General features: G+C 37.1%; 1 protein-coding gene across 2 annotated transcripts in view; it reads right to left on the reverse strand.

Annotated features, from left to right (window-relative positions):
- Cdh10 (cadherin 10) overlaps nt 1-12,183 on the reverse strand; it is a 181,862-nt gene that overhangs the window by 19,267 nt on the left and 150,412 nt on the right. For both annotated transcript variants that reach the window (XM_075975841.1, XM_075975842.1), the window contains exon 8: nt 4,339-4,475. In XM_075975841.1, the coding sequence (XP_075831956.1) occupies nt 4,339-4,475 (137 nt within the window). The remainder of the gene's footprint in view (nt 1-4,338; nt 4,476-12,183) is intronic.

A 12,183-nucleotide genomic window follows, 5' to 3' on the forward strand; every position in this document is an offset into this window, starting at 1 on the left:
CTTAAAACAAACTCTACTCATGTTGGAAGGTCCACTTTCTAATTATGCTAACGGAGACCAAAGAGACAAAGAAGTTTCATAGCTAAGAAACTGCTTCATGAGACCCTTTTCTATCACAGTAGGAAGACTCTTCAACCTCTTTCCAAATAACTTTGAATCAAAAGCTAAATCCACAGGGATGAATGTGCTTTATAAAGCGTAAGGCCTGGAGTCATCTATTCAGAAGACAGTGCTTACTCTAATCTTTTTTGCTGGCAGATGCTACCGCTTATGTATAAATAAAAGTATAAAGCATTCCATGGAAGAATTATACTGAATAGCAGCTGGCTTGTATTTACCACCTGAATCTCCCTCAGAATCCTTCGGGGAAACTGTACTATAACAAGGATGCATGAGCAATAAAGGCTTTCAGGATGTATGTCCTCAAGTAAGGCCATTCCTATGCATGCATAAGCTTTGCCAATCATCCAAAAAGAGGCAAGCTTGAATCATTCTCTTGAATCTTGAGGCTTCCAAAAGTTGTAATTTCTCTGTATGCATTGAACAATCTTTTTCTCAGTATATATATAGATATATATATATACTGAGAAAAAATATATGCAATATGATCAGTTTCTAGATGGACTTATAGGAACGCTTTGGCTTCTTGAGTATTCTAAGATCCCAAGTTTATTATGAAGTCACTGACTGTGACATTAATTTTAGAGTCTAGCATTTTCCACCTGGTATTTTAAAATATTTTTTTAAAGAAGGGGAAAAGAATTACGCCATGCTATAATGCACTGAATAATTACCTGAGGGAAACTGCACTTGTCACATGATGTGACGTTTGCAACATAGAATTAAACTGTTAGAGGCGGACCTGGAAGCACAGCAGTAAGAGGTTCCCTTACACATTCCACTGTCCTGCTCAGGACTTGGTGAGGGACACACTTACCATCAACCCAGTGTTTAATGTCTAGTGAAACAAGTCCCTGTGTGTGTTTTGCTTCCATCCTCATTGCATTAAATGCCCAGAACAGCATAATGGGACCCTGGCTTCATGTGCTTGGCAGGTGGGCATTTCTAGTACTCACTGCACAGATTGATTTCACTTAAGGGCGAGAATAGGCTTAGCTCTTAAGAAGTAATTGGCTTAGCTTTTTACAGAATCATAATTACTTCAACTAGCTTTAGAAGTTAAATTTCTCAAAGTATCTGAAATAGAAAATGCAATTCCAAGCTCAGTGAGCTTGAAGAAGGATCTTGAGCGGAGCAGACAGCACAAACAATCAGATTCCAGAAGCTCCAAATTGGATCTCATTAGATACAGAAGACAGAGAAATAGGAGTTTTCCTTATAGGAGAAAATATGTTTTTAAATTGATAGCCTCAAAAGACACTACCATTTATAATTTCCTAAACAAAGCACAATTTGGGGAAGGCGGAAGCGAATCTCTATTTACATCCCAGCTAGAATGCTGAAGCTAAATCCATTATTTCAGTTAAAATCCTGGAATGGCTTTCTGACTAGACTACTTGCACAATTCTGAAACATTGGGTGATTCGGATCTGATTTTAGTCTGCAATATTTGGTTTCAATAGCTCTGTTTAGACAGTTGCTTGTAGACTCAGTATGGCATGTATGGAATTTATAGGCAGTTTCTTGTAAGTACAGACTGTTCTTTTGTTTTCAGGCAGCCCAGATGCGAATAATCACACAGAAACCATGTTAATTACAACACTGTTTGGTCAAAGGTTCAGGCTTCTTATTAACTAACCCTTATATGGTAAATTAGCCCATTTCCATTAATCTGTGTATCGCCACTTGGCTGTGGCTTACCTAAGGTTTTGTCTGGCATCTTTCTCCTTTAGGAGCTACTTGGTGTCTCCCTATTTCTGCCTATTATCTGCATATATTTCTGTTCATATTTCCCACCTAGAATTATTCTGTCCTGCCATAGGCTGAATTAATTTATTAATCAATGGTAATTAAACAGCATACAGAAGGGTAAACACACATCAGTTTCTTACCATGGCTCAACTGAAACCTAAAACTTCTTATTATAAGTATACAGAGAGCCACAGTTCAGCACTGGGCTGTACTCCTGGCGTCCAGTCATAGAGAGGTAGGCGTGATATTATGAGCAAACGGCCCAAGACTAAGATGGGGATACCCACAGAAATAGCTAAGTTGAGCTAGTAGGAGTTCATTGAACCCAGAATGACAGCTGGGGTGCCAGCATAAAGTCTGAACGAACTAGATCCTATGGATGTGGTTGTTTGAAATGGGCACTTTGTGGTGCCACTAGCAGTGGAACCAGTTTTTATCTCTAGTGCATGAACTGGATCTTCGGAGCCCATCTCCTGTGGAGGGATACCTTGCTCACCTACATAAAAGCAGGGAGAACCTTGGTCCTGCTTCAAGTAATATGGCAGACTTTGTTGACTCCTCATGGGAGGCCCCACCCTTTCTGAGGAATGGGTGGGAGTGTGGTGTTTAGAAGACTGGGGGAGTGGACAGGAGAAAGGGGGAGGAGCTGGGATTGGTATGTAAAATAAGATGGTTTTAAAAATAAAAAAAAAAAACCAATGAAATAAAGTGTACAGAGATGCTCTGCCTTATAATGGGTTCAGCAAGGGATTGGGCACTGAGAGGTTTTCATTAGCATGGGTATGTGACTTTTCCATGTCTTTATGATGTAATGGACTGCACATTTGATTTAAGGCTCTGTTGCTACTGTCTCAAATTTCTTAATACCTTTTGTCTCTTGTTTGTTCTATCAGATATGATAATGCTCTTGTTCTTTCAGGCATTTCCCCAACATCACTTTGATTTAGACTTCTTGACTTCTGAGTGCAGGGATTATAAGCATGTGCTGTCCCATAAGAACCCATAACGATTTTCAACAGTCCACTAAAGAATTACAACGGCATCCACAATGATAGAATTCTTTCTGGAAGCAATATCTGGAGCAGTTTTAGAAATGTATTGTTCTCAGATTTTAACTTGCCATTTTCTAATTGGATAAACTATTGATTTTTTTAAAGCATGTATAGAATTAAGTGTTAGATCTAGAAGTCAAATAATCAATTTGATTCCCAGTTTACTGCTTCTAGCATTGTGAATTTTTAAAATTATAAAAATCTCCAAGAACCATGATCTGCAATAAGATGAGGTTGATAAAAAAATTAGCAAGAGACATTCTAACTTAAAGATTTTAAGAACAATCCATACCTCTACCCTGATTTGTTGTGGGCATGTGAACTTGCTGCTAATTTTAGCTATGCTATACTTCATTGCATGAGTGTAGGAAAAAAATTGTTGCAGGATTAGTCTTGGACTTTATAACATGAGTGAGAGAACCATCCAACACTGAATTTTGCTTGGCAAGGAAATGCAGTACCCGATATCTTATCTCTAACTTGCTTTTTCCTCTACCTAGACACTTCTGGGAATGCTGTGAATTCAATGCAGGACTGATCCCTCTCAAGACAAATTATTAGAGGAAGTTAGTAAAAAGGCCACATCACAACAACATGAAATGATGCCCATCTCAATTTACCAGCTATTCTTTTTTGTTTGTTTGTTTGTTTGTTTGTTTTCGAGACAGGGTTTCTCTGTGGCTTTGGAGTCTGTCCTGGAACTAGCTTTGTAGACCAGGCTGGTCTCGAACTCACAGAGATCCGCCTGCCTCTGCCTCCCGAGTGCTGGGATTAAAGGCGTGCTCCACCATCGCCCGGCTCAGCTATTCTTAAATATAAGAAAACTGAATAAAAAATACAAACAAGTAAATTAGGAAACACAACATGTCTGAAAGAGAATCTGACAAAGATCACCCAGGAAATAAGAAACACCAAAGCTCAGAAAAAAAAATTAGTTAACAGTCTCAATAAGAGATTAGACTAAACAGAAGAAAAAAAAAATAGCAGAGCTTGAAAGCACAACATTTGAATTATTAGTGTCTGATAGAAATAAGAAAAGAAATTCAGAAAGCATTAAGAGAAAATGCAAGAGCTGTGGGGTGTTCTTAAATGAGTGAATATTTTCCTTCTTGACTTACCTGAAGGAGAAGGACCACAAAGGAAATTTAGACATTTAGACAATTAACACTCAAACAATGTCAAAATTTTTGAGTGAGAAAACATTTTACTATAGCTGCCATACGCTTAACTATTCCTCAGTTTAGAAATAAAGGAATTACTGAAACAATTTGACATTTGAAAAAGTATTTAAAAAAAACACAGTAAAACTTAATTTGAATAAAGAGAATATTTCAACATAAACATACAAATATTTTGAAATGCAGGAATCAAGACATTCACAAAATAAAAATATTCATTAACTCTAACTCCTTACTGATCTCAGAAGCTATAACGGTAAGATTGTGCCATTGAGACAGTTCACGATCCAGGGGCTTTGAAGTATAAAGCGATCCATTTCCAGAATGAATGTTAAAGATTCTGTCAAGGTCAGTATGGCGATCCAAAGTGAATCTAGAAATAGATGGTACAGAAAATACAGGGCCATAATATTGATGGTTTTCATGAGCAACTCATAAAATACAAAGATAAACACTTTACTCATAATCATTGGAAACCACAGAGCTAATGTAGAATATAAACTATTTCACCTGTTAAGAACAATGTGTATGGGTCATTCAAGGCTTCAACTGGCATTTTGTTTTGCTTAGATAAACAATTTCTGCAAATGTTCACTATTTTAACCATTTAAACTATTGCTGGTTGCCATAAAGTCGACTAATTTGCATGCATTTGGTACACAGAATAGGGTTATCAGATGTAGTTTCATTATCAACTGACTGTACTCAGTTCCCAAGTCTTATGATGATGAAACACTGCCATCGTCCATCATAAAATGTCAATGTGGGAAACTTAATTTTGTTATTAATGAGAATATTGAAGACAAGATTACTTTTGTCAAAGCAGTACATCATCAGCTTGTGGTAATTTGTAACTTTATATGTAATATCCACCAAGCTTCAGGTTCTTTATTCACATGAATTATTATTAAATAAATGCCTTAATGTATTTTAAAATTGCTACAGCACAGTGTAAGAAATGCTTATGCATCTATAAAGAATAAAGTCTTTATGAATCAATGAAAACTGCTCTGCTACAAACCGATAGCAGGCATCATGTCGTACATCATTTGAAAGCATAATCCCAGCATTTGTCACACAAGGAAGCATAATCAAGGTAAACATTAATATGTTTGTCAAACCACATATTTTGCCATAATCAAATAAAACGAATCTCGAGTTTTCTGCATCTAGAATAATTTTCAAATAAAAAATTTGTTCACTAGCCAGGGGTTGGACATACCGTTAATCCCAGAACTCGGGAGGCAGAAGCATGTAGATCTATGTGAGTTTGAGGACAGCCTGGTCTACAGAGCTATTTCTAAGATAAACCAATGCTACACAGACACACACACACACACACACACACACACACACACACACACACAATGTCTCATGTTCCAAGGAAAGAGAAATAATTAAGATCTCTTGAGTAAACTGGGAGGGTGTGTAGAAGGAAGTGGATGGGAATAGGAACATGAGTTATCCAAATGGCAGAGTTGGTGGAGGAACAGAAAAAGGGAGAATAAAAGAGTTACCTTGATAGAGCCAGTCACTATTGGAGTAGGGAGAAACCTGGTGTTAAGGAAATTCTCAGGAATCCACAAGGATGACCCTAGATAAGACCCCTAGCATTAGTGGAGAGGTTGCCTGAACTGGCTTGCCCCTGTAATCAGATTAGTGACTTCTCTGTCACCATAGAACCACCATTCATTAACTGATGGAAGCAGATGCAATGATCCACAGCCAAGCACTGGACTGAGTTCTTGGAGTATAGTTCAAGAGGGGAATGTGGGATCATATGAGCAAGTGCTGTTAAGATCATGATGATGAAAATCACAGACAGTGACCTGAGCTAGTGGGAGCTCATGGACTCTGGAATAACAGTTGGGGGACCTACATTGGACTGAACTAAACCCTCTGAAAATGGGTGACAGATGTATGGCTTTATCTGTGTGTGGGGGGGGGGGGCCTGTCAGTGGAACCAAGACTTATCCAGGGTGCATAAACTGACTTTTTGGAATCCATTCCCTATGGGGAAATACCTTGCTCAGCCTTTATGGAGGAAATAGGGGCCTGGTCATGCCTCAACTGGTATTCCAGAGTTTGTTCTTGCCCTATGGGAGGCCTTACTTCCTTTAAGGAGTGGATGGGGATAGTATGGAGTGGAGATGGCGGGTAGGAGAAAGAGAGGGGGGAGAAACTGTGTTGCTTTATAAAATGAAAATAAATAAAGAAATAAAAATTTGAAAACAAAATACAGCAAAATATACAATGAAACAAAACAAACAAACAAAAAATTACTGAGAGAAAAAACGTAAGGAGAATTTTACTATAAAAGAATCTTCCATGATTATCCATGGTAGAAGCTGTCTTCAACCTTCTAATTTAAATCTTTCTGTATTAATCCACTCCACTTATGACACTGTCTATTAAGTTGTTTCATCACAAATTTAAAAGAAGAAATAAGACATGAGATTATGAAGCCTTTTGCTAGTCTTGGTCTATCCAACAGCAGACTCCAGCTGAGACTCACTGAATACTACTTGATTCTCATGAGCAAGCTTCTCTGAGTGGAAAATGTATCCAAACATGAGAACAATCTGCCAATAATTATCAAATCAAAGAAAATACAGAACTAATTGTCAGGTTAGAAAACTGGGACGTCCTTCACATGTTAAAAAAAAAACCTTTAGTTTCAGTGTGTTGCTTACTACATAAAATACATCCAGAATAGTGTATCACTGTCTGCTCTCTGTCTTATGTGTGTTCTATATTGTGTACGCTACTAAATTTGAAAGTAAACAGAAGAATGTGGCAGATTATTTGGCAGTATCTTATAGGCAGAGATCAGACTTCTACATTACAATTAGTATTTATGTTAATATATTTTTCATGTGTGCACATACCACAGTACATATTTGGAGATCAGACAACCGATGACCTTTGAATATCTTTGGACCCAGAAGAGCAATTGTAAGACTTGAGCTCTTGTTATCAGACTGTCAGGTAGACCTCCCTCACACCCTGGGTCATCTTGCCAGCCAAGATCTTTCTTTCAAACATAATTTATATTCTGACTGTATTCCTATCTCTTTGCTGGTAAATTATGTGGTACCTTTCATTTTCTTACTTAAAACTATTTCCAGAATATGCTTAAACAATTCTTATTTATGCATAAATAATTCATAATAAGTGACTACATTTATAACACGTATAATTTGAGTTTCAACAAAAGTATTAAACTGTCAACTATATTCACTTTGAATATCTATAATATTTCCTTGATATAGCTAGAGATTAATTCTGTTGATACAAAATCTCTCAGAAACTGAATCCTTAATATAAGGTGATAATAGCATTCAAACAACCATAGAAACATATATTAAGTTTTGCCATTACCTTTACATATCTGACTCCCAATGATGTTGGGATTAATGAGTCCTGACCTTCAGCTGCTCTTCCCTCTTAGAACCTTCTAATTAAAGTTACTAGAAGCTGTGCCTAGCTTAGAGGATCAGAGGATGGGATTTTCAACTGTTGGCCATTGACTACATGGTGCTAATAAAGAGGGGCTTTTGGTAACAGTGTTTAAAGGTCTGCATCTTCGTCTGTCTCTGCATCTGTGTTCTCAACCTCCAGCCCCTTGCCCCAAGTTCGCAAACTGGGGTCTAGTGCATAGCACAATATAATCTAAAGTCATGGTGATATGCATAGAAAAATATTTATTTTCTCAGTATAACCACAATATCTTTTTCCAACTATTGTCTCTTTCTACACCTTACATCACCTCTGCATGTCTTACAATTCCTAATATAATGTCAATATATGGGATATACATAAAAAGCCTGACCATGTCAGTAAAAGCAGATTTTTTTAATTCTGAATATTTTCTTTTTCTGCCAAGATAATAATGAATCCATAAATATGGAAAGCATAACCCATAATATTTAAGTGTGTGTTTATACAAATATATTTATATTTATATAATATATATATATGTATGTGTTCTATTTAAACCATAACATCTAAAACTATCTGCATTTCCTATATCTAATGTAGAACAAAGTGTAAATATACCACAAACAGCAGCACTAAACTTGCCATATAGAGCATTATAGCTGGTATAGTAGTTTGAAAGAAAATGGCCTCCAAAGGGAGTAGCACTATTAAGAGATATGGACTTGTTGGAGTAGGTGTGGCCTTGTTGGAGAAAATGTGTCACTGTGGAGGTGGGCTTTGAGGTTTCATATATGCTCAAATCATGTCCAGTGGGACAGTTCAGTTCCTATTGCCTGCATATCACTATGTAGAACTTTCAGCTACTTCTCAAACACCATGTCTGCTTGCATAATAACATGTCCCACCATGGTTATAATGGGTTAAATGTTAGACCTGTTAGTGAGCCACCATAATTACATGTTTTCCTTTATAATCATTTTTATGTTCATGGTGTCTTCACAGCAATAGAAACACTAAGAGTTTTCTTAGTGGGGGGGGGGGGCAGGTATTGCTGTGATAGACCTGACCGTGCTTTTATTTGAAGGAATATGGACTATGGAACTATGAATTAGAAAAACAGCTGGATTCTTTAAATACTACTTAATTGACCATTCTAGTAGGAACATGGAAGACAATGGTGCTGAGTGTGATTTGGACTGTGGGTTCCTGGATCAAGAAGTTTCAGTAGAGAAGAACATTAATATGTGACAAGACCGGTCAGTCTTGTGATATTTTGGTAAAGAATGTGACTGCTTTTTGTCCTTGTCTAAAGAGTCTAACTGAGGCTAAAGTAAAAAGTTTGGGAGTAATTCTGTTGGTACAGAAAAATCTCAAAACAGCCTAGTATAGACTCTATCATGTGATTATTAGTGTTAACTTTGATGAAGATTTATAATGAAAAGGATTGAGTTAAGCAAATAACAAATGAACAGATGAAAAAAAAGGGGGAACAAAGAAGTAGAATCGAGCTAAATCTTATGTCAGGGAGCTAAGTGGATTAAAAAATGGGATAAAAGGAGTGGTAACCGCAGGGCAAGATCCCACTTAGCTAAGTTTCCTACTTGTGAAAGGGATTAAAGAAAAGTTTAGAGCTAGGTGTAGTGACATGCCTTTGATCCCTGTACTCAGAAGACTAAAGCTGGTAGATCTTTGAGTTTGAGGTAGGCTGGGTCAACAAAGTAATTTCCAGAATACCCAAGCTTAGGCAGTGAGGGAAACCATTGAAAAGAGAAAGTTGGTGGAAATGTAATTAAGTGAGGCAGCCATGTTTTAACCCCAGAAGTAGCAAACCTTGGCAGCTTCAGCCACATGGCTCTGAAGTTAAGGACAGAAGAAAAGGGATATGGAAATTGTTTCTGTGACTAAGGAAAACCACTAAGGCTAGGCAAGTGACAGGGTTTCCATGAATGGAGGCATGGAGATTGTCTCTGAGTAGAGGCATTGGGTGAAGCTGTGAATTTGAAACCTGGATTGCCTTGGAGACCCAACATGCAGGAGATGACAGAGCTCTGGGATACCTGCTGAGTAGAGCTGCCTACCAGCCCAAGAGAAAGAAGTGTGTTTGAGTCAATAAAACTAAAAGGAGTTGGGGATCTGAACAACATTTTGACATTGACATTGAGAAGCAGATTTTTTAGTTTGTCCAGCTGGTTTTTGAATTTGCTTCTGTCCAGTATTTTCTCATTATACTCTGATGGAGGAAGGTCATTGGCTAATAAAGGAACTGCCTTGGCCCATTTTCTTGGTTAGAACATAGGTAGGTGGAGTAAACAGAACAGAATATTGGGAGGAAGAGGAAGTGAGCTCAGACTCCACAGCTCTCCTCTCTGGAGCAGACGCCTCAGAGAGACGCCATGCCCCAGCTCCAACCCAGGATGGACTTAGGCTAGAATCTTCCTGGTAAGACCGGTGCTCACAGATTATTAGAGATGGGTTGATCAGGATATCAGAATTAGCCAGTAAGGGCTAGAGCTAAAGGGCCAAGCAGTGATTAAAAGAGTACAGTGTCCGTGTAATTATTTCGGGGCAAAAGCTAGCTGAGTAGGCGGCTGGGGTGTTGGGGACGCAGCCCCGCCGCTGCTCCATATTACTACAATACTCTCTTCCCTATGCTTTGATGTGGTAATCCATATCCTGTGCCATTTTATATCAGAAGTATGTGATTTGTTTTTTGGTTTTGATTTTACAGGGAATTACAGTTAAGAGATTGCATGAATCTCAGAAGAGACTTTAAACTTGAAACTTTTAGATAAGTGTGAAAATGTAAAAGACCATGGGAACTTTTGAACTTCCAACTGAAGATGTATATCATATTGCATTATGATATACATATAAGCTTTTGGTTGAAAGAAAATGGCCCCCCAAAGGAGTGGCATTATTAAGAAGTACAGCCTTTTTGGAGTAGACATGACATTGTTGGAGAAAGTGTGTCACTGTAGATACAGACTTTGACGTCTCATATATGCTGGAGCCAGCCCAGTGAGACAGTTCACTTCCTGTTGTCTGCATATCAAGATGTAGAACTCCAAGCTACCTCTTAAGCATCATAACTTCCTGTTCCATGTCATGTCCCAAAATAATAATGGACTACATCTCTGAATTGTAAGTGACACCACCATTTAATGTCTCTTCACAGAAATACAAACCCTAACACAGATAGCTGGTACTTAAGACATGAAAACGTACTTATTCTCTCAGTACTTAGGAAAGCACCATCATTAAACATTTTAATTTATTGGGACATGTCCAGAGATAGATTTGATATAATAATGTCCAGTCTGTATGAAGACACAAATTAATTTTACATTCTTGAGAAATATTTTGTTATTATATTAATATCAATTGACTGGTATTTATCCCTCTTAAGCAGTGTATAGGTTTTGGGCATGTAGTCTATTTGGGCAAGGTTCTTGCATATCATGTATGAGGCTCTGAGATTGACCTCAGAAGTGCATAGTGTGGGCATAGTGGTATAGGTTTAAAATCCCAGAACTTGGGAGGTGAAGTTAGGAAGATAAGAATTTCAAGGTCATCATTGGCTACATTGTACAGTTGTGATTAATGCACATTGCAATAATCTGTTTTAAATCAGACAAATCAAACTCATCATATTCTAAAATCTGTTTCTAAAACAGGAACCAAGAACATAGCCTACTTAGATTGGTTCTTTGGCAAGAAAATGTTAAGTACTTAATGGGGAAAATTAAATAACCATATTAGTTACTTTAAGAAAATTCAAAGAAAGAAAATGCATAAAATGTAGCAATTTTAATAAAGCAACAAGAAAAGAGCCATTTATGGCAAATTTCATCTGGCATATGGGAGCACTTGTGTGATTATGATGCACAATTTTCTTTTGCTTCTGCCAGTATATAACTTGTGGTAGAATGCATGAATATAAGACAATGTATTTGCATAAAATACATGAATAAGTGACATACAAAGATACATTACTTTGTGACTAGTACAATTTTTTAAGACTAGTAGAATCTGCAGAATTGTTCACTTGAATCCACTCAGAATCCCATGGAATATAAAACCTAAGGTTCTATATATCTTAAAGCTGAAAAATTCAAAAGAGTTCACTCAGAAACTGCAGAACAAATATTGCAACTCATATTTAACTGTGTCACACAGATGCAAACTCAACTTACAAAGTTTTGGCAAAGGAATAAAATCCAAAATCCACAATAGACTAACAGATTAAAGGAAATATTCGTTTTGATGCTGAACAATGTAAAAGAAATTTATTATTTCTTTAATACACCAGTTCAAACGCTATTGAAAACTTTGAATTTTGCTTATTTTTATATATCTATCAGACCTCATGTGCCTTTAAAATTGCATAGAAAGGGGCTGGAGAGATGGTTCAGCAGTTGAAAGCTAGGCTTACAACCAAAATTGCATAGGAAGAAAAGTAAAAAAAAAAAAATGTACAGAAAAGATTCTCATGTGTCTAGATATTCAAACCTTTTTTGAAACAGCCAATTAAAAGAAAATAAAACACACACAATCATGAAACAAATCTGAAACAACAATCTCCCCATTTGTGATAGACTGATCATGCCTATCCGAAGCATCCAACTATATATTTTTTATCT

This window comes from Microtus pennsylvanicus, chromosome 6 (genome assembly GCF_037038515.1).
Source record: "Microtus pennsylvanicus isolate mMicPen1 chromosome 6, mMicPen1.hap1, whole genome shotgun sequence".
Lineage (NCBI taxonomy): Eukaryota > Metazoa > Chordata > Mammalia > Rodentia > Cricetidae > Microtus > Microtus pennsylvanicus.